The following is a 24,007-nucleotide window of genomic DNA, read 5'->3' as shown; positions in this document are numbered from 1 at the left end:
TAATTCAAATTCCGCAAATGCAATATTAAACAGAGTACCGTGTTTAGACTAGTGGTGCTGCATAGAACATTGCAACCATTTTTTTTTTGCTTGACTTTTCATCTATTTAAAATCCTATAACACACTAACCACAGAAAAGTTGATAAACACTTATTTTTGCTTTATCATGAGACAAATATGTGCCATTTTCTTTAAAACTGCAAAACATTGTGAATACATATAATAAGCTTCTAATATTGAGCACGGACAGAAGTAATTACCTTGAAGATCTGTTTTATTTCACTTCATTCGGGTATACGTACTCTCAGTCTTCTCTCCGAAACCTGCTTTTCCATCTCCCCCCTCAAGTGTTATTTTGCCATTTAGCACATTTCCTCCTCTTCAGGCCACTCGCTGTGTCCAATAAAGAATGTGTCTGTCTAAATAAATCCAATCTGAAGATGGGGTGATAAAGCTGATTTTCCTAATATCTGGCCTGGGCAGAGGGGAGCCCTGAAGCTCTTGTCGCACCGTGGTTGAGTGTGAAGCTGAGATAGTCGCACATGCCATTAGGACGATGTGTGACGCGCACATCAAGTCCACTACTCTGGTGTCATGTGAGCAGCGTGGAGAAGAGGTCTGGGGAATTGCTTTTCTCTACAGGTCACCCATGGCTTCTTTTTTTTTTTTTTTTTTTTTACTTTCGCTACCTGTTCAATCTTCCACCAGAATGATGATCACGCATTCGAATAACATTTTGCACCAACTGCTCAGCTGAAGACAGCTGGCTGCTTTGATTCATAATTGCAAATTAGTCTTTTTTTACTACCAGCTGACTATTGTTTTTTGATTATCCAACATTCAGATAGGAAAAAAAATAATAAATGTTTGTTTTTGTACATCGTTTTGGCATTGTGATATTTTTTTGTGTGGTCCTTTTTAGAGAGTTGTTGAATAAATGGTGGAGGAAATGGTTTTATGCCGTAAACTACATATCGATTTTGTGATGCTTGGGGACTTAATACACTGCAGGGATGTTGTAAACATAATTATATTATTAGGAAAACGGTTTATTTTTTAAAGCTATTCATTGATTTTCACATAACATAAAAAATTGTAAAAGTTATATGAGGCAATCATTGGAGTGGTACTTGGATGAAGCAAATAAGGAAATAAAAAAAATATAGAAGAAGATGGGAAGTTCTCAATAAATGTTTAGGTCCACATTAAGACTAATATAGATACCATGGACTTTATTCTTTATTGATCTTTATTAATTTTTAAACTGGGTTTTTTGTTGTTGTGGCAATGACTTTTGTGTTGTTTTTTTTGGTAATGTCAATTGTTTGTTTTGTGTATAGTGATTATGTTTTTTATTTTTGGACTTAAAGGATGTTATTGCCCTTGTCTTGTTGTAACGTGTTAATGTTTGTAATCAGGGCCGGTTGTAAGCAGGCTTATCCGAGGGAGCGGTCAGGAATGGGGGCATCATCTGTACACATCATTCGCCAGAACTTTTTTCCCCCTGGGCTTATAGAAACATTGTTTTATTTTATTTTATTGAGGTGTTAGCTATGTGTCCAGCCCCAACGTAGACAAGTGGATTGCACTTAGTCAGGCCTCTACATTCAGGGGTGTATTTCACAAAGCAGGTTTAGTTAGAACCCTGGCTCAAGAAAACCTGAAATGTGGGAAACTCTGTGTCTTCCATTTTAGAAAGGGAGGTAACTGAAAAAAGAGGAAAAAAGGTAACTCTAGCCTGTTTCATAAAAAGAGGTCATTTAAGCTCTCGGTCAGTTACCGTAGTAACACAGTCCATAAACCTAACCTGGTCGGTTGCAGGTTTTTCACAATGAACCTCAAGGTTTTCTCCGTCCCCGCCTCCTTTCAGCCACTTAAAGTCCACTTTTGTCACAAACATGGCATGTCCTTTTGACAGACCCTATTGATGAAGGTGCCGCTTTATTGCGCAGGGAATGTCGCAATATTGTTATCAGATCGCGCATAGATATGCTGGCATTTCCGGACAGTTATCTTTTTGAGCGGTACCGTTTTACATTACAGTCCATCATCTACATAACTAACTTAATCCATCCTTACATTTGCAACATTACCAGCCGTATATGCGCTCTCATTCCAGCATATATTGTGTGTTGCGCTCCGCTTTTTTCTTATAACTGTTTGAATAATGTTTTTATATTTTATCTTACGTCAAGTGCGTTTCTACCCGGTAGGATTGCACCTAAATAAAATGAATTAATGAGCGACCATTCAACAGGTTTCCCCTGTAATATTAATGTGATTGCAAAGGACTATATATAAATGTACACATTAACCCAAGCAGCAACGTGCTCCCACGCCGCCTTCCTCTACGGGGAGCCGCTGCGGTCTTGCACTTTTTTTCTAAAGACATGTTCAAATTCGCCATATGATCGCATTAAGATTTTCAGTTGAGCGGGGTAAAAAAACAACAACAACAAAAACACGGAAGCAGAGGGCGGCGCCGCGCTCTACGCTTCCCCGTTGCCTTAGTGACTCGATGAATCGGGGCTCCATTGATGTGGTCTTTTTAGTGTATTGGCAACGCCTGGTGAAACTACTCTGCGTTGATATAACTGCCTCAAATCAGCTGTCTTGGAACCAAAAACGCAGAGTTTCAACTCGCTGTTCAGGGTTAGTCTCGGTGTTTGTTGAACATGCTTTGTGAAATGGACCCCAGACCTCCAACGAGCCCCCACACCCCCACCAAAAATGGACTTGCCACCAAACCTCACTACCAATGCATTATTTCATTACATATAATCATAATACAAAAACTTAACTAGAATAAAGAAAAAAACGGAATAAATAAAAAAATAAGTTGCACATGCTCGAGAAATCCCTGAAGAAAGCATATAGCAATATGTTGTACAACTGTTTGATTGATGCTGATGACAAGCCCAGAGAGATGCTCCTGTCACATAGCAATAGACCTCAACTAGGTTTTATAATAAGATTAATAATAACACACTAGAAATTATTTAAATATCTATATCACATGTAGCTTACAAAATGTCATACCAAAGTAAGCTAGAAGTTATTTAACTTGGCAAGTAAGTCCACATCAGCTAGATGTCTGTGTTGTGTTTGTAAACTAGGTTGCCTATGGGTGAAATATAGTCCCATCACATGATGCCTCACTTCTAATAGTTGGTAGTCCAGTAAAACTAAATACCAAATGAAATACAGTCGAGTTTTGTGGCTGAGCAACATATTGGCAAGAGGCTAATAAATAGCTGACAGCCGACTGTCACTCTCATAATGCACTTGTAGAAATCGGCCTACCTTTTGTTTCTCCTCTACTTTCCTTTTTCTAAACTGGGCACCTGATGGCTTCTTTTCAGTTGTACTTTTGCTCCTTCATCTTCATTTAATTAAGTCTCAACATCATAGCCTGCTAACACCGTCTGTTCACAATCAACCGGAGTCATGTGACGTAAACAAGTTTGTCTATCCCTCGCCCCCTCTGGAGTCGCAAATTGACTCCCCGCTCCACCCTCCCACTTGCCTCCGCAGCAAGTTGACGTTACAATCAGGGCAACCGCACCTACTCCACATCTCAACTCGGAAATGTGCAGTAGTACATAGTTGTTGTTTTTTAGGGCGCCCTCACATTGACCATAGCAAAAACCGAAAAAAAAGATTTCTCAACTTCTGAGTTGAGGGGGCAAGACATTTATTTGAGGGAACGGTGCCCTCTCTTGCCCCTGCGTGTAGCCGGCTCCATTTGTAATAATATTTTTAAATGGTATTTTGATTCACTGCCTCTTATTCCCTTTAAATGCAGAAGTAATCATTGACATTATCATAATACATAATCATTAAAATCCTCGAAAGAAGAAACTGATTTGCTCAAGTCCCGCGGCAGGACAAAGCACACAAAGTCCGTTTATAAGGAAGTGCAAGCAGGCATTCACGAGCCGATGATGTAAAGTTGGCCAAGTTGATCGTAAAGCGGCCACTTAATGGTGACCATCTTCCACCACGATCGTTCGTGTCCGTGTGAGAATCTGTCTGCCTGTGCCTCAAAAAAATTCACCAAAATGAGGTGGTTCCAGCATTTGTAAAGTTTAGACAAATTTCTGCCACTAAAATGTCACTTCCGCCGGCGCATATCAAAGGAAACCAGACCGGAACGCAATGCATGACGCTGAGCGATGAATCAGATTCCCAAACAGGCGCAATGAGGCGGCAGTTTTTATTCGCTCGAGAGCAGATGTGCCGTCTACCAAAATAGAGCCCATCATGATGAAATAAGTCTGCCCTAAATCACACTTCACAACTATAGGGCGAAAAGGCAAAACCAAAAAACCCATCAAAAATACAGCAAACTTACCTTCCTTAGGTTTATCTGTCCCGGTGAGGCAACATACTCCTGACTCTCTCGGAAAGATTGATGTTTACTTCATGTTTTATCTCAGTTTGTGGTAATGTAGAAGTGTGTGTGTGTGTGTGTTTTTGTGCGCAGCCCTGCTGACTTGCCGTCCTGATGAGTTCCAGTGCGGTGATGGTTCTTGCATCCACGGCACCAAGCAGTGTAACAAGGTCAACGACTGCCCCGATCACAGCGACGAATCCGGCTGCGTCAACGGTGGGTTCGGTTTTGTTTTCCCTATTTGTTTTCTCTCTGTTTTTATATGCGCCGTTCATTTTTAATACACCGGGATATTTGTTCACCATTCCTCCTGAGTCCTGTGCAAACAGATTATCACACAATGTTTGACTTCTGTTTTGTATCTGTGTTGCAGCCACAAAATGCGGGGGCCCCCTGAAGTTCTTGTGCAAGAACGGGGAGTGTATTGATAGTTCCAAAGTGTGTGATTCTGTCAAGGACTGCAAGGACAGATCAGATGAGCCCAAGAAAGAGTGTGGTAAGAGTAGACTTTCTTCCCAGATGTGAATGCTCTTTTCTTCTTCTTCGTTGTCTTATTCTTCTTCTCTGATTTCAATAAACAAGGAATCTGGATCTTTGTACAGGAATGCCTTGTAAATTAAAAAAAAAAAAGTGTTTGTTTTTTTTGCATGGCGCCTTCACACTCGCTAAACGAGTATACAATGATTTCTCTGCAGTTTTCATGTTATTTTCTGTCTCTACGACAAAACTGCCACAGTGTGACTCTATACACACTAGGGGTGTTAAAAAAAAATGATTCGGCAATATATCGCGATATTACAGCGCACAATTCTCGTATCGATTCAATATGCAGCCGAATCAATTTTTTAAGATCAATTTTTGATGGAAATATTCAACAAAATGTCTTAATCAGAGTTAGGGTTCACACTTTAAGCATGGAATAATGTTATATTAATGGAACATTAAGCCTTAAAATTGAATTAGTTTGTTTGTTAAATACGGTAGACCACAGTTTATAAGCCTGAAGTACATTGTCATACAAATCTTACACTGTACATGTACAAGTTTATTGATTAGTATTTTCTAAATTTGAGTTAAAAAAAAATCACAATAATTGATTTATAGATTCGTATCGGGATTAATCGGTATCGAATCGTGACCTATGAATCGTGATACAGATCGAATCGCAAGCTACTAGGCAATTCACACCCCTAATACACACGTATATCAGTTTTTATAAGCAGTCTTGGGGAGTAACGGAATTCATGTACCAGCGTTACGTAATTAGAATACAAAAAAGTTTAACTGCATTCCGTTCCAGTACAGAAAAAAAACAACATGTAATCTGATTACAGGTATATTTATAAAAAATGGGGATTATTTTTAGAATTACAATTTCCTACGATGAGAGAGAACGAGAGACAGAAAGAGAGACAGAGCGAGAGAGAGAGAGAGAGAGAGAGCGACGCGGCTGTTACGGTCGTGTTGATGTTGTGTCTTCCACACCCGCACGCGGCCCATTTAAAAAGCTTCACCAACGAAAGGAGGAAGTAGCGTCCGGTATCCACTGTTTGGAAACTTGCTGAAGGACCGCTTAATCTTTCTCAAAGAAAATGTTTGAGCTGAGAGTCCTGCGGCATGCTACACTGAGCTTCTTGCTAACCATATGCATAATGTGAGTTACCTTCCGAGCAAATTTCCCACCCACCAATTCACTATTTAAACGCCATACACAATATACACGGCTAAACTCATGACTGGGAGAAAAGTTTTACAGTTGTTATCACGCATGGTCATCCTCATATCATTAGTGCATGCATGTATGTGGGTGAAATGAGCTACCGTGGGAAATGTTGCGTTTGTCTGTCTGTGAGGTGTGGTTGCTTTCAGTGACAGTTTCGAAACAGCATATAGCCTTCAATCAATCAGCCCATCTATTCATATATTTTAATGTGTGTCAATTATACAAGGATTTGTGCTATTAGTAGCCTGCCCTGGTTTCTATCACCCGCAAATAGCAGGAGCACATTGTATAGAATATATATTGTGGTGATATTTATTTGTATTTTGTCTTCATGAGCATGCTTGGTATTGGAGTAATCCGAAAGTAACGCAAAGTAATCAAGTTGCATTACTTTAATATTATAATACTTGGATTACATTTGACTACATTTTTTAGCAGGTAACTTGTAACTATAACCGAATACATTTTAAAAGTAACCCTCCCAACCCTGTTTATGAGTTGATCACAATGACCATGTATACGAGAGTAACTGTCCTGTCGCTCACGTATGTAAACAGGCTTTCCCGAATGTTTCAGAAATGGGAATTTTGACTCGAATATTCACTGCATGCAAAAGCAGTCAGAAGAGCATAGTCAGCATTTGTTATTCTTTCTTTCTTAGCATGAGCCGGATTAACTGTACAAGTTTTGACAACAGGAAGTGCATCACGGAACAGATGCTCATGTTTTCCCCAAATGTTTGTTACAAGCAAGTCTGAACTGTGAACTTAAACAAGCATTTGTTCATGTTTTATCAGCCTTGTACATTTAAAGAGCATTTACACGTTTTGTTTGTAAATTAATTCATGCGCATTATGTAAAATTGTCCTCTTTTTGTATGCTTCAACTAACTGACTGCAACTACGGAACATCTCTCCGGTTACCTCAGATTTCAGAGGCACACTCCAATTAGAAGAAGCCTCGCTGATCACAACAAGAGTCTGCTTGTTCTAATTGCTTTCAAACGGAAGGCAAAAGTCGTGTGTGTTGTGTGATAATCTCCTTGTTCTACATCCTGTTTGCTGCCTGCACTTGATATCATCTCTTCATCAGGACTAATCAGTGGACAAAGGCCAAAATGTCGCTTTAACCCAAAAGTTCAATGCAACGTTATTCCTCGTAATGACATCACATTGAGGATGGAATGCTGACCTGTGCTAGGGAAGCTAATTACGAAATCATGAAACAAAGCAAGCATTATTGGGCGTATTTATCTTTCACTTATCACCTCTCTGCCTTGTCTTCCTATGACCTTTTATTTCCCGCCCATTGTCCTTCAACTCTCTTTTGTTCCCAGCTTGGCAAAAAGTGTCTAAACACATACACGCACACACGTACACGCTTCACTCATCGCTCTGTCCTCTGAACCATTCATTTCCAAGATGTTCTTCCGAACACTCACATGCCACAATACCGCACTGGAACACACGGACACAAAAGTAGGTCTGCATTTACAACAGGGAGAATAGATGCCGTGCATTTCCCCCTGTACTTTCCCAGCCCATTAGAGATATTGGCATATACAGTGCAGACTCATTAGTTAGCAAGCCGGTCGACTGTTAACACTGCACTCTCAATTCATGCTTTCCCTGGGAGAAACTCTTAAAACTGGCCACTACGTAACGGGTTGTCATGGTGAAAAAGAGCTGGCGGAGGCGTTGCAAAAATGCAGAGGATGTTGGCGCTTGTAAATCACGGCTGGGCTCGATGGGATTTCTTTGAAAAATAAATTCCCAGTTCCCCTCTGTCGCTCCTTAAGTGATGTAGTCCAGGTCCAAGAATCAATTATACTGATCATTAAAATTGCTGTCATTGAGGTCTTTTTGTCTTTCTGCACTTCATTCTGAAGAGCATTGAAGGAGACCCAAGTGCTGTCACTTATCCAACTGTGAGTTGAGAAATTTAGTTGTGACTACTGCTGATCTGCTCGATGTCTCCTAGCATTTCGTATGTACTGCAGTCTACAACTTCTCCACATTATGACACACATATACTCCCTAATAAATTATCAGATTCACACCGTTCCAATTTCAACATGTTCCCTAAAATTCATGCCACCCAGGGTACTATTTTTTTCATTCTAGAAATGTATAATTCAGTGTACATTTTCTTCTCACAATAACATATTTTCTATCAAACATTCCGCGTTCATTTTCAATGCTACAGTGAATATTTAACTCATTTGCTCCCAAAAACATATAAAAACGTACTATTAATTTTTTGCCATGGTCCCAAAAACGTATTTATCCGGGTTTTTTTAAAAATGGGTTTTTTATGCTAGAGCATACAGAAGGCTTTGATGCAGCCTCTGACCTGAAGAGGTCGCTTAAAGCAATGGTAGTTATTACAAAAAACAACCAGCAGGTGGCAGCAGAGTACAAGAGCTCAACCAGGGCCATATTGCAACAAGGACTTTCAATGTGTTGTGACTTTGGTAGTGATGTGTCGGTTGCGAACGAACCGGCTCTGAGAGCCGGATCTTTGACGTGAACGACGGGAGCCGGCTCCTGACTGGGAGCCGCTTTTTAATTTATATTTTGCTGTGCGATTCTGTTTGTCTGTTGTTTCACTTGAAAATTGTTATTGTTAAACCTTATTTAAGTTCATTTGTAAATAGTTAAATGTTTAATTTGTTTGTTGCATAAAAGTGTATTTTATACAACAAACATTTGATATAGTGCATTTTTTTCACATTAGTAATTCATATTGCGCATAGTTTTAAATTGTTGTTGGTAATATATTTATTTAAGCGACAAAAAATCTAAAGAGCCATTTGGGAGCCGAAAGAGCCGGCTCTTTTTAGTGAACCGAACCAAAAGAACCGGTTCCCTAAAAAGAGACGGAATTCCCATCACTAGACTTTGGCTCAATTGATAGAGTAGGTTGTTCATTACTGTCTATTGTCGGTGTGTTCTTCCTTGGACAAAGCACCAATCGTACCAATATAACATATATCATTCAATATGTATACAGTCAATATTATTTCACATCATTCAATGTCTTTCAATATTCAATTCATTACCGTTCTACGTAGGGGTGTGAATTGCCCATTACCTGGCGATTCAATATGTGTCACGATTCGATTCGATACCGATTAATCCCGATATGAATCTATAAATTGATTATTGCAATTTTTTTATTTTTTACTCAAATGTAGAAAATACTAATCAGTAAACTAAGTAAGTAGATTTGTAGGAACATTTATTTATTTATCTGACAATTGAGGCTTAGAACTGAGCCACTGCATTTAACAAACAGGTTGCAGTCTGTTTCATGTTTGAACAGCACTGAAATAGAATATTAAGGCTTAATGTTCCATTAATATAACATTCTTCCATGCTTAATGTGTGAATCCTAACCCTAAGTAAGACGTTTTGTTGAATATTCCCATTTAAAAAAAAAAAGATGTTTAAAAATCGATTCGGCCGCAAATTGAATCGATTTGAAAATTGGGCGCTGTAATTTCGCGATATATTGCCGAATCGATTTTTTCTAACACCCCTAGTTCTACCTCATCTACTGCTTTCAACACGGCAACTTAGGTTTAGCTGATAGCGCAGGTTGCCCAGTACACAAGAAGTGGTGGATCATATCCTGACTTGCACTAGTTCCAATTCATTTAATGTTGTTCAATTATATTTAATACCTTTTTACACAATTCATATATTTCAATATCATTCATAAGCATTGCACATCATTTTATGTTTTTAAATTTTTTATTTAGCATTCACACACAATTTCTCCAGATATATTTGACTAAAAGGATTTGTCGATCTTGTTTTGGATGCCATTCGATTGTGCCGGGGTACTCTTGCAATGTAGTGTCTACTAATTGCACATACTAAACATACAGGTGAAGGTCAGAATACATTGCGCATCTTACAAGTGGAGCTTGATTCACAGTGATGCAGCAAAATGGATACACAGGTGCTTGTAAATTCATTAACGTGTAACCTCAGAACAAAGTCTCTATATAGACTCTCTCTCTCTGTCTAACGTACTGAATGAAGCCCTGCTCTCAATAGCAGGCTGAATGGTTAACAAATAAAGAGCATTTGCAAATGTATTAAATTAAGGAGGCTGTTGGCAGTGTTAAATATTCATGGACTCATTTTTTGGAGTGTTGTTTCTTTAGTAGTTTAATCCATTTTCTCTTTATCACCACAACACAGTCGTCCGTCGTTCGTTTTGCAGCCGCGCACGTTTGTTTGCACAAAGCCTACAACAAAGCCTGACTCTGCCTACCAATGTTGGAGGGATTTTTACGAGTATTTTTGTATCTAGTCTGGTTCTACTGGTTTCTCATCTTGATCCAAGCATTTACTGATCAAGTCAAGGAAAAATGTGGTTTTCAAAGAATTGGAGGAGAAATATACAGGGGTGGGCGTGTCAATACATTTTGAGCGCCCATTATAGTGGTGGCACACTTCCGCTAGTGTCAATCTGTCAATATTTCAAGCCGAACCCAACTGTAATCGTGACTCCGTCAATGTGATTTTAACTGGGTTTTGTCACCGCTTCAATTACAGCCGCTATTTTAGGACCGACAGGTAATTACATGGGCACAGTCTGTCAATCGACACTCTGTCAACCTTATTTTAACCACGCTTCTGTTTAGTTAAGTTACATTTTGTCACCACTATTTTCTGCTTGAGATTGTTTATGTTACTATTATATTCCTCACTAATGTCGCCAGTATGCGTACACGGTCGTATCTGCCTCAATAATTCCCCTATTCAGGAACCCCTAAGCTGTTCAATAACCTGCCTGACGTCAAATGGTGCTCCGAAGGACCCCTGTGCTGTCTAACAACGTGCTTGATGTAAACTCTCAACTAATGCTTGCCTTAACGTAGCAATAACAAGGAGGAAAACATCATGGCGGTCTGTAGTCACCCGAACTCTACAAGGCCAGCTATCAGTATTGGGACAGAGCCAGAAAAGAGAAGGCTTGGAGAATGTTGTTGCGAGGAAGTTAGCATTCCTGGTATGCGTATATTTACATGTTTACTGAAGGAGAAAAAGAGTCCCAGGAAAGTAATGGAAATATTCTGCAGTCCGTCAGCGGAATGGGCAAGTATGCCATTGACGGACTGAGAAGGGTTTTGATGATTACAGATTGACAGTTCATAAACCTTCCATCAATATTGGCAGAATGACCACTTTTGAAAGTACAAAGAATGGTGTGTAATGCTGTTGCGGTTTTACTCTGTCAAAATGACTGCTTTGAAAATGTATTTCATCAAAACAAAGTAGTGGTGGCCTAAGACTTCTGCACAGGGTTGAAGAAAATAACTCGGTATCGGGAATGAGTTAGTAATGGAACATCAATTCCGTCACATCCCACTTCCAATTTTAGCTTCTTCCATTTAATGGGACTGAATTCAAGCAGCACATCAGGTCTCCGGTGCTTTCTCACTCCGTAACTGGCATCTCGGTATCTCCGCTCACAGCCCTCGTCGTCGGCGCATGAACCGATCCGTGATAATGAGTCTCTTTGATTCGCGACGGAAACAGAGCTTGGCAGTACAAGACTAGAGATAACATGACATTGTTTGAAGATGAGATTCCTCATGTTCTTATATCTTTACCCAACACCTGACTTTTTTCTTTTTGCTGCACTACCAAGTGAGACTGACGTGTTTTACATGAATCCATTGAGCGTACAAATCCGTATCTTGTTTCTGATTAGCTGTGTTCCTTATTTTTCTAGGGCTTAACGAATGTATTATAAACAACGGCGGCTGCTCTCACGTCTGCATGGACCGACCGATTGGGTTTGAGTGTCAGTGCCCCGCCGGCTACCAACTACTGGACAAGAAGACCTGTGGAGGTATTTTTACACTGACAGTATGACTAACCGAGTGTGTGTTGCTTTAGCAGTTCTGTCTTTGCTCTGTCCCACAAATGTTTTGAAGAGTATAATATTGGAGTAGTTGACACAGGATGTCACCGAAGATGTCTTCTTTCCATTAGTTACCAAATTCAGCACCATATCATCACCTAATAAAGCTCTTGTCTTTCTTTCATTACTTGACTTCGACTTTAGTCAGGCACTCATCTGGTGGCGTTCCTGAGCGTGAATCAATTACTTTCTGTCTCTGGCTGACGGTCCCGCAGCTGATTGATGACCTCTCCTTCCTCTCCTCCCCGCAGACATTGATGAATGTGAGAACCCGGATGCCTGCAGCCAAATCTGCATCAACTACAAGGGGGATTTTAAGTGCGAATGCCACGAAGGGTACGAGATGGATCCCGTCACCAAGACCTGCAAGGCGGAGGGTGAGTGCTTAATCATTAATTGAGAAAAGGAGCAGCTTGTGTGACATGATAGGATTTACATTGAGGGCTTTTTATAGATGAGGCTCATTTATAATCTGGCGCGCCACACGGTTTCATTCACAAATCCACTTGAGAAAAAGCTAAAAAAAAATTAAAAAAATACGCTTTTTACATATTAAAACCTCACTTCTTTCGGCAGCACAGAATTTTAGCTGACTGTAGTGTTAATTTTTTCCAGAGATTTTAAAGTTTTAGTAGTTTCAATTACGCTTGTTATCATACTCAAACTCATCCCGTTTTTATTTAGTCAACTTATAGCATTTTCGTCTTTATTTTCGTCCAAGGAAACATCATTTTATTTGTCTAGTTTAGGTCGACAAAAACTGTCAACGTTTTAGTCTAGTAAAGACAATAATTTTACCCGTGTATATTTTTTGTCAGCAGATAATGTTGAACATTTTGGATCTAAAATTATTTTATATAAAATTTTCTCAAAATTTTTGGGGGATGAAAAACAACTACAATTACAGTATATCAACAATTGGCTACAATGGCTCCATGCTATAAACTAGTAATTTAGCCAGCATTCGTTAGCTGTCGGATTAACATTATTGTTGGAAGGTAATAGCCGTTGGATTAACGTTACGTTATAACTATAGTTTACTTCTTTTTTTTTTAAATGTGTTTGTGTATGTTGCACTCACTCGCTGCAGATTTGAAAAGGGGTGTGTCACAGTGTGTCACATGGCGCAGGCTAGCAGGGACAGGATTTTACAAAATCATATAATTTTTGTCTCGTCTTCATTAGTTGACGAAGATGCATACTGATTTAGTCTCAGTTATTGTTCATTAATGACGGTGAAAAATGTGTGTTTTGTTTAGTTTTCGTTAATGAAATTAACACAAGCTGACATGTTGTGCTCTTCGCTCCCAAACCGGTGACGTGGTCGTGGTGGAGGTCCAATCCCTGAGTAGATCTTGAGGCAAAAAAAGTTTGGGTTTAGAACATTATGTCATTATTTACTCATTTGTCAAGTAGGTTTACATTTGTCAAAGTATTATCATCTTATTTGGACAAATCAAAATCATATCAGTCTTAAGGATTTGTGTGATTGCAAACTTTTAAGAGGCCCTCTAGCGTGTATCATTTGGATGTGTTAAAACAAATTTGCCATCTCTTGGTTATATTGTTATATATATATATTTTCTCCATAATTGCATTGCTTCAGTGGTCTGATTACGTTCTTTCACAGTGTCAAACTCCCATAACAACCAGTCATGTGAGGTTCTTGTAATTACTGTGCACAAGATACTTCAACACGGTTGCCGTTGGAGCCAAGTCTCAAATTGAAAAATGTGTTAGCAGGTGCACGAGTGACACATCCAGTCGTGCTTAATTAAGATTCAGCATAACAAGTCTTTAGGGAAAACGTGATCGGCCATGGTGAGTACTAATCACATTTCAACTGTTCTCCAGTTTATTATCGATTTGTGCTAAACAAAGAGGACTGACGAAAGGCCAATTCGTGTGTTATGACCTCCAACCATAAGCAATATTTAGTCGGATTACAAAAAGATGCCAGATTCTGTTTACAGAGTCCTCCTAAATTGTTTCTTAATTGGCTAGATGGATTCAAAGGAAATTCTGTCAGCCCTGTGGCTCTCAGGCAGTCATTTCCTTTCGTGCAATTAAGCTAAGTTGATATTCCGTCCAATATATTGCAGCACTGTGTTTCTTATGAGTGTGTAGATTGTAACTTATGCACTTTTGTGTGTTTGTCGTGATGATGCTGGGGGGCAACTGAATGCCTAAATGTGTGTCAAGAGCAGCACAGATGCGGCAGCGCCACGCTGTTTGGAGTGAAGCGGGACTGCTGCGGTGGTCCTTCAAGCCAGCAGGGGATCATTTGCTTGTCATTGAAATGGACACTTTTTAAGAACTCCCGTTGAACAGCAGTATCTAGTGGGAAAATGTCAGAAAGGGGGAAACATTCTTAAGCGTGATACGACAGTCTTTGAAACAGACTGTCTGAAGGAAAGCAGGGGCAAGTGAGTCATTAAGGACAGAATCTCATGTCTGCCTCTGGAGAAAAGTGCACTTCAGCTGCCATCCTATTACCACGCAGTGGTAAAAACATGAGTCAGTAAACATTCTGTTCAGACAAACCATTGGGCTTTTTCCCGGCTGGCTGGAATGAAAAAAACAACAACACATTGTAAATGCGCCGCAAGATTGTGTTCAATCGAGGGTCTAATTAAAATGTGAGCTGGGCGACCTCATCACAAACAAAGGCTCTAAAAATAGGCACGACTATCCCCGAAATTGTGACAAGGACACACTTGGGTGAAGACAATTGTTGCTAATGGCTATGTGCGCTAATGACATAACAAAGGTTCCGCATACACAACCTCAATTATATACAGTGTCTACCTGACACCAATGGCCTACTTATTTTCCACTTCTTCACTTTTTATCTAAACTGATACATTACTCCCCTGTAGTACTAACTTTAAAATTTAACATAATTTCTTTCATGCAGCATAACTCAATTTTTGAAGGAAGTGTAACTTGTAGTTTCCAATGTTGATTTCATGATTGTTTAAACTCATTTATTTAACTAAGAAAAGCTCCACAGTTCTTGTGTAATAGCTATTATCCTGAGACATTTTTTGGAAGTCACTAAGGAGAAAATTTGAGCATTGGCCTAACGGAATGCAGTAAGATATGAAAAATTTATCGCATGACTTAAATAGTTAACTCATGTTTAATTACAAATTTTAGATCTGCTCTAAATGTACAATAAAATGTACAATGTTTTCATAAAGTGGATTTTTTTTAAACTAATAGAAATATGGCTGCATAATTTAGTAATTTCATAATAATTCATAAATTTGAGTTAAAATTAAAAAGATGTACTGCACTGTAAAAAAAAATGAGTGTGATATTGATTTGTGTTGAGGTGATTTTTCTGCCATTTGATAGCATAATTGCATTTGTAGGACGGTGACAGCTCAGTGCAATTAAAATTTCTTATTAAGAGCTATCTAATCTTTAACATGAAGCTCATTTTTAAAATTGTAAAATACAACTTGACCCCAGTCTCCACAAATGTATGAATGATTATTACATTTATTGCTGCTAAATTTTGATGTGGATGTTTCTGCTGCGTTGCGGCTGGAATTAATTAATAGTGTTAACTCAAAATTAACAAACTTATTTTGACACCCCTAGTAAAAAATAACACAAGTCTGAATGTTTCAAATCATTGTGTTGTTCTGATCCTCAAACCTCCAGTGGAGCTTCAAGACTCTTTATCAGCCGTCAGTGGTTTGGTTGTCACACTTGAAAGACTGGTTTAAGATTTGGAAGGATCATGCTTTGAATAGAAATCATTGTTGTTGAAGAGATTCCCAATGAAGAAACAGGAAACTGTGGGGGAAAAAAAGGAAGTCTGCTTCGAAATCAAAAACAAAAAGAAGACCACTTCCGGCATGTTTTATTCATCATGTGGATAGATATATGCATACATTTCCGTGCACGTTTGCATTTTTGGCCTTTCCCTTCCTTTCTGCAACAAACAAATCAATCATAAAATAAACAAACCTTGGCTTGGGCAAAGGTTATAGTTGTTTATGGTAATGAGATTGTGATTGAGTTTATCTTTCATCCATTTTTTTATATGACTCAGGGTCAGGGTTGGTCTCCAAGTGGCCACTTCACGGCACAGATGTGCTTTCCGCCATGTTGATACTCTAGCGCTATGCCGCATTTAATGGGAATGAAAGGAGTTGCAGCCCTCCCTATCATAGATTTGCCTGCCTGTGCTTTTCTGTTAAATTACCAACATCAGGTCTAACCCGCCTCCACGCAGAATTATGCCGTACGCCGAGCAGGATTTACACTAGTCACGGAAATATAGCCCTGCATGTCGTTTACTGACCCAAGCACATTAATTACTGAGGGGGGCAAAAATAGATAAATTGATGGGCAGTAATATTATGATTTGGGGTGAAAGATGATTTTTTTGGGGGGGGCATGCGTTAAATTTTTTCAATTGTCATAATTTGACCTTCATGTTAAGATTTGTCACCATGGAACTCAATATTTTTTTTCATTATAACCAAAAGTGTAACTTTCTCCTTTTTACAGTAATGACCTTGAATCACCTTAACCTGACTTACGATGACAAATACTATCACAAAGATACATGTGAAATAAATTATCCAAAAACTGAATTATCCTGTTTTGTCTTAAGAGTTGCTTTTCAAAAGTAGAATGCTGAAAATATTTCTTCCTTTGTGTGCAGGAAAAAGCCCTTATCTACTGTTCACAAACCGCCATGAGATCCGACGTATTGACCTGGTAAAGCGAGACTACAGCCAGGTGGTTTCAACGCAGAAGAACACCGTGGCTCTCGACCTCGACGTGGCTAATAACCGAGTCTTCTGGTGTGATCGTTTCCATCGGAAAATCTACAGGTATGACTGTAACACAAAGTTTTGATTGATTTAGTTGTTAGCGTTTCCTTTTGAATCTTCATTTCTGAAATTTAATTGAGCAAATCTTGGCTGTGGTCTCCTATTACATTTCACCCCTTGTTGCTATCCTAAATTCATTTCCTCCCTGGAGTAAATTCTAATTGGAACAGCATGTTCTTTTTTTTTCTTTTTTTTATCAAATGGAGATCTCTGGGGATAATAAAAGGGAAGTTGCTGCTTGGGAACATGGCCGGCTCTCACCTCACACCTCTGTCATGGTGACATCATTTGCATCGGGGACCGCCCCTGAGCGAGACCTTGTCTATTCTGATAAGTGGTCCATTCCAGAGGGACTCTAACCCCTGCATGAACCTGCTCAGTTAGCTCAAGGCGTCAGCGTCACTTGAACACAATGTAAAATAGGTTTCGCCATAAATAAAGCGTTTGCTGTTCATTTGACCTGTTATAAATTAATTTTCTTTCATTTGTGTTTTATAGTGCTCGAAAGCCTCCTACACTCTAAAAACAGTTGGGTTAAAAGTAACTCAATTATGGACCGATCCACTATAATGGTTCAATTTGATCCAACTTTCTGGGTTGTTTTATCCAAAATGACCCAATTTTTTTTTTACCCAAAGTTGGGTCCATTTGTCCCAAGTCAGGAATTTGACCCAATTTTATTGGTAGTTATATACAAAAGGACTAAAAAGTTTTACCCAAGGTTGGGTCAAATTGATCCAAGTAGAAGATCTGACCCAACTTTCTGGTTTATTTAAAAATAATAATAATAATAATTTTGACCCAAAGTTGGGTCAAACAGACCCAAGTAGAGGTTCTGACCTAACTTTATTGGTCGTTGTACACAAAACGGCCCTTTTTGTGCAAAACAATCAAACAACCCAATATTCTGGGTTGTTTTATCCAAAATTACCCAATTTTTGACCCTGAGTTGGGTCAATTTGACCCAAGTAGAGGATCTGACCCAACTTTATGGCTATTTATATACAAAATGACTAAAAAGTTTTACCCAAGGTTGGGTCAAATTGATCCAAGTAGAAGATCTGATCCAACTTTCTGGTTTGCTTTATAAAAAAATGACCCAATTTCTGACCCATAGTTGGGTCAAAAAGACCCAAGTAGAGGATGTAACCTAACTTTATTGGTCGTTTTAAACAAAATGACCCTTTTTGTGCAAAACAATCCAGAAAGCTGAGTCAAACTGAACCAACTAGAGCATCTAACCCAACAGTCTGGGTTGTTTTATCCAAAATGACCCAATTTTTGACCCAAAGTTGGGTCAAATTGACCCAAGTAGAAGATCTGACCCAATTTTCTGGTTTGTTTTATTTAAAAAAAAAAAAAAAAAAGACCCAATGTTTGACCCAAATCCGGGTCAAATAGACCCCAGTATAAGATCTGACCTAACTTTATCAGTTGCTGTATTCAAAATTACCCTTTTTTTGTACAAAACAATTCAGAAAGTTGAGCTAAACTGACCCAAGTAGAGGATGTAACCCAAATTTCTGGGTTGTTTTATAAAAAAATACCCAATTTTTTCACCTAAAAGTTGGTCAAACTGACCCAAACACATAATCTGACCCAACTTTCTGGGTTGTTTTATAGAAAATGACCCAAGAGGTTATTTTTTTTAAACCTGTTTTTAGAGTGTACTTAGCTGAATAACCAAAGCAGTGTAACCAAAATGTTAATAACCCTTCTGTGTGTTACAGTGCACTAATAATGTTGTTAAATGAATACATCACTTAATGAACATTTTTACAATCTTTTGACACTCATTTTTGATCTAGCTAATGGTGAACCCACTCTTGCAGTGCCTTCATCCATGAGGCCAGTGACCCGTCTCAGCAGGTCCAACTGATAGATTCGTCGCTGCAGACCCCAGCTGGCCTTGCTCTGGACTGGCTGCAGCACAACCTGTACTGGACCGATTCTGGCGACAAATCCATCTCTGTGGCCTCAGTAGACGGAACCAAGAGACGCATCCTTGTCAACACTGATCTAAGTGAACCTAGAGCCATCGCGTTGGATCCTCATCATGGGTGAGGAGTGCGGTCTGTGCATTCTGTATGGAATCAACATCATATGACATTGAATTTAACATCTAATGCCTCTTACATAATTCGTTGGGTTTAGATTGTCATCATAGGGATGTACTTCTTTGGTAATGTTCTCTACTGTATATTGTATGATTATATCAACAAAGTTACAACCCAATCACCCATTTGGCATTTGAAAAATAACTTTTCGGAATCCTCCAATCAACTGTTGCTCTTCTTTTGTCCTTGTCTTATGTCCTCTGGTGATTTGAATTCAGATGACAATAAATAAATACATTCATATTCAAAAGCCTTCCAGCTCAGACCGAGTCCTGTACAAACACAGAACTAATAATTCATACTCGGGAAGAATGTGGAGCATACAGAATACAGAATGTGACACCAAATGACAGCTTGTATTTACAGAAAAATGTGTTGGTGTTGGAAAGTAGACATTTTTATCACTCCATGTTGCTGCAGTGGATTGCTGATTGATATCAAGATTATTCTTAACGCGGCTGGGAGCATAAATAAATCAGATGCTTCCTATAGTCAATTTCCTCAGAATAATTGAATAGCCTGGTAAAAAAGAAGAAGATGGAAAGCAAAATTAACTCTCAAGAAGATCATATACAAATTGAAAGGAATTAAGCAAAACATGTTTATATTGCTCAGCAAATAAACTTTGAGTGATGTTGGCTTGCTCCCAGATAGATTTTTAATAGGATGCTCGATACCAATTTTTTTTTCCAGACGGATACCAGTAGTACTCAACTCTTAAGCAGTCACCAATACCAATATCAAGTATACCACTAGGTGCTTTTGATACAACAAAAAAATCCCAAATAAGCAGTGACGGATCATTAAAAAAAAAAAAGACTTACTGTATGTGTAGCATTTTACCTTCAAATTGCATGAAATAATGCCAATTTTCTATTCTTCAAATTTCTTGTTCCTGATCGTAAAACATCAACAAGAGGGCGGCTAATGCTGGTATCGGCTACCATCGCGAATACCGCGTATCTGGTATCAGTACTTGCTCATCCATAATTGTTAATGTAAATAAAGGACAAGCAACAGAATTTAAAGTGTTTTATTGCAGTTTTCATACCCACTCTAGCTGTTTTACATCAAATATGACATCTGGAACAAGGTGGATGTAACTTAAACTTCCATTTGCAGCAAAAGAAGAAACAAAAATAACATTGATTGCCTATGCATTTTTTATTCTGTAATTTCCACTGCCAACCACTAAATATTCTTTCTTTGTTTCATCCAGTTTTATGTACTGGTCCGACTGGGGCACAAGAGCCAAGATAGAGAAGGCCGGCATGAATGGAGTGGACCGACAGGTGCTGGTGGCTGATAACATTGAATGGCCCAACGGCATCACGCTCGGTGAGAGCAAAACAGCTGTTTATCAAGTCACACAGTGCTGTCAAATATGATTGATAATGACAATTTAAGTAAGATTATGCTTTGAAATGCAATTAGGCATTGCACAGAGCTTATGGATGACACAGCGAGAACTTGTGATCGTCTCATTGAGATAATCTTCAATTCTTTAACATAATCAATGATGGGATTTGTTGGTCAGGGTGCACGCGTGCCTTGTGGGCAAACAATCGATCTGAGCGGTGTTTGTGTACTCAGATGTAGCCAACCGTCGGTTATACTGGGTGGATTCCAAGCTGCACCACATAGCCAGCGTGGACCTGAACGGAGCTCATCGCAGAACACACATGACATCTGCAGAGAGGCTAGGACACCCCTACGCTCTGGCTGTGTTCGAGGTTTGTGTCATTTGGTAGATTTATCGTATGAAACCTCACGTTAGGTTCCAAGGCTCCTGCACGGCATCATCATTCCTTGCTCTTATTAGAATTGCAGCCGGTAATAGTAAATGTAAAGTACTTTACAACAGATGAGTTTGTGTCCTTGTGTGTCTGAACCCCAGCAGCACAGGAACAGGTACTTACTGCCAAGTCTATGAGTCCATTATAACTTAATAGGGAATGGCTGTGTGACAAATTGTGGGCAAAGAACCCTTTATTTGTCCTCCTCAGTATACAGTTACCCTCCTACATCGCAGCGGTTACAGTTAAGTGCAATCCGTGAGCTAGAAACATATCTTTTAAGTAGTCCCTAGGCAAACATATTGTACAAACAATGCTACAGCGCACTCATCCCTCTGTGTTTACAGTAAACAAATCCCATTTTTTCAACAAGCTTATCATCTCACAATATACAGCAATAATCAAAGATGTAAATTACAAAATGAACCTAAAGTAGTTGCTTTCTGTAGGTGTAAAAAGCAGGATTACAGAGGATCTGACATTCAATAATATTCAGCAAAAACTAGGCTGTACTTGAAATACTTCCTGTTTTCGTTCTTTTTTTAATTTATAGTATCAAACAAAATAGTATGCCACCATGTAGTTTTCAACAGTGGAATTACATCTGAAATAATGAGGAGGCACAACAAATCAGTTATAAACTGTACAAAAAAAGAAAAACGTCTGCAAACTATCAGGACTACGAACCTGGAACCAGCGATGGAGCTGTTTACAGTGAGCCCCCATTTACAGTATCTCGGGGGGTATATTTTAAATCCACCTGCAATAGTTAAAAATCTGCAAAATGGAGATGCCATACAATTTTTTGTTCACCTCTTGCATTCTTTGCATTACACATTTAAACTTACTAAACTTAGCACCAAACCAAGAATATCTCACTATAACGATCAGTGCTTGCTGTTGTGTGCGTCACATTTTTACGGTCATTCTGACTCACTGACTGACTCATCAAAATCAAGCTTGTGTATCGAGGTGTGTCCTCCTGCTACCGACCGAGAATTAGTTTGTAGCGTCTAAAGCATTAGCAAATGTGGGGAAAAAAACAATCTGTCTATTGTTAATGGCTGTTCCATTCTATTTTTGTTCCCATCCCATTCTCATTCCCACTCATGTTCACATCGACATTTATGGAAAAGTCTTGACCCACCAGAATTAATGGCAACTGCTGTTTTCTCTTCTTTTTTTTCTTTTTCTTTTTTGCAGGAGCCTTAGTCTATGTGTTTTTCATTTAAAAGCACACACGGTTAATGTTTGGTCTGTCACATTTTTGAAATGCAAATTAGATCAGATGAACATGTACAATTAAGTCTGGAATGGCAGAGTATGTTCGAATCATACAGGACATGTTTGAGGGTAGCAAAACAGTTTTGAAATGTAACTGGCGAGTTTAAGGTGGAGGTTGGGCTGCATCAGGGATCATCTCCAAGCCCCTTGCTTTTTGCAATAGTGGCTATGCTGTTCATCTAATCATGTTTTTCTTTGATTATAATGTTTTTATCATTTTTGTTTTGTTTGCTTTTATAATGTGTATCAAATTTTTCATAAGCAAAACACAATTAATTCCCCATCCCTAAAATGTATCATTTCTCTTCTCTAAATGTTTCCCTGCAGGATCGTATCTACTGGACAGACCGAGACAAGGCGTCAGTCTTCATGGCCAACAGACTGACAGGTCAAGACATTCACACCCTGGCTGAAAACCTCAACGATCCGCACGACATTGTGGTCTTCCACCAGCTGCGACAGCCACAAGGTGCGTGCGTGTATGCATTTGCACACATTCTCACGTGCTCCATCACACCCTCTGACACCGAGATTGGGTGTGAGGTTAATCGCATCATGTGGCCACTCTGTGGGATTGTGTTAACCCGCACACATAAATAAATGATGAGATGAGGTTTGTGAATGCACCGTAATCATCAGAGCACTAAGCAGCCAACCGATGTCGCTCCAAACTTGCTTCCAATTTGATTTCTTTCGCAGAATGGTGTCGAATTGATTAATCATGACATTTATTGTTTTGCATTTTTAATAGGGGGTGTGCAAAAAAATCGATTCTCATAAGAATGGCAATTCTTATTTACCACGATTCAAAATCGATAAAAAAAATTTTGCCCTTGTTTGTGTGTGCCTTTATTGGTAGCGCTGTTCATGTTCTAAATTGGCCACTTTATATTCACCTGTTTTGGATATATATAGTTCCCAGAATGCATTATGTGGCGCAGTTAATGACGTTATAGAACGTTATTCCATGACATATGTATTTGTGTTACAAGTAGCTGGTTGTGTGTCGTAATCACCACGTTTGTTTTGGTTTATGTTGGTCTATGTTTTTTTTTTTTTATCTACAAACCGTAACTTTAGGTTGCGTGTAAAATAAATAATGACATCCAAGTCAATTCCGTGCACAAGTTGCATTGCTAATCCGAGGATTGCTTGTGAAATGGCAAATTACTATGTTTTGATTTTGGCCGTGTGATTCATTGATCCAACATAATTCATACTTTACAAGGTCATCTCGCGGGCCGGTTTAAACCCCTTGGCGGGCCTGATGTGGCCCGCGGGCCGTATTTTTTGACACCCTTGCACTACAGGAAGTGAAGTAGACCAAGCATGTCCTATGAGCCAGGAATAAAGGTACTTTCCTTACAATTCAAAACATAATAAATGTAAAGAAAAAAGAAGACGTCTCAATTTCATTTCAATCAAATCATTTAGAATTAAAAATCGTTTTGAATGGAAAATTGATTCTGAATCAAATCGCAGACCCAATATTCTGAATCGAGTCAAAGATTGCCACCCCTATTTTTTAATTTTTTTTGTGTTTTGAATTGAAATATTGTCTTGCTTTGAATGTGCATATTTGTATGCTAATCTTTTCTATTCAATCTCAGCTTTAACATACAATAAGAAAATAATTATTAGACTGATGTGAGCACCTGTAAGGCAATATTGTCCCTTTGCTGGACTCTCATATTCTCCTCTGTCACCATGTGCAGGTCCAGACAGTTGTAATCTGGGCAGTGTGGCCAACGGCGGCTGTGAGTATTTATGTCTAAAGGCGCCACAGATTACCGAGCACTCCCCTAAATACACCTGCGCCTGCCCCGACGGACAGGACCTTGGCCCTGATATGAGGGCTTGTGTGCCAGGTGAGACTTTGGAGTGGAGGAAATGGA

The 24,007-nt window shown here is 39.0% G+C and overlaps 1 protein-coding gene across 2 annotated transcripts in view; it reads left to right on the top strand.

The window, feature by feature from the left end:
- The window catches only part of LOC144043383 (low-density lipoprotein receptor-related protein 8-like), an 85,763-nt gene that overhangs the window by 55,194 nt on the left and 6,562 nt on the right, over positions 1–24,007 (top strand). For both annotated transcript variants that reach the window (XM_077556962.1, XM_077556961.1), the window contains exons 6-15: positions 4,487–4,609; positions 4,767–4,889; positions 11,868–11,987; positions 12,311–12,436; positions 16,744–16,915; positions 18,748–18,975; positions 20,252–20,370; positions 20,626–20,765; positions 22,440–22,581; positions 23,828–23,980. In XM_077556962.1, coding sequence (XP_077413088.1) covers positions 4,487–4,609; positions 4,767–4,889; positions 11,868–11,987; positions 12,311–12,436; positions 16,744–16,915; positions 18,748–18,975; positions 20,252–20,370; positions 20,626–20,765; positions 22,440–22,581; positions 23,828–23,980 — 1,446 coding nt within the window. The remainder of the gene's footprint in view (positions 1–4,486; positions 4,610–4,766; positions 4,890–11,867; positions 11,988–12,310; positions 12,437–16,743; positions 16,916–18,747; positions 18,976–20,251; positions 20,371–20,625; positions 20,766–22,439; positions 22,582–23,827; positions 23,981–24,007) is intronic.

Source organism: Vanacampus margaritifer, chromosome 2 (genome assembly GCF_051991255.1).
Source record: "Vanacampus margaritifer isolate UIUO_Vmar chromosome 2, RoL_Vmar_1.0, whole genome shotgun sequence".
NCBI lineage: Eukaryota > Metazoa > Chordata > Actinopteri > Syngnathiformes > Syngnathidae > Vanacampus > Vanacampus margaritifer.
Note: the sequence above shows the minus strand (reverse complement) of the source record. Positions and strands in the feature narration are given on the sequence as shown.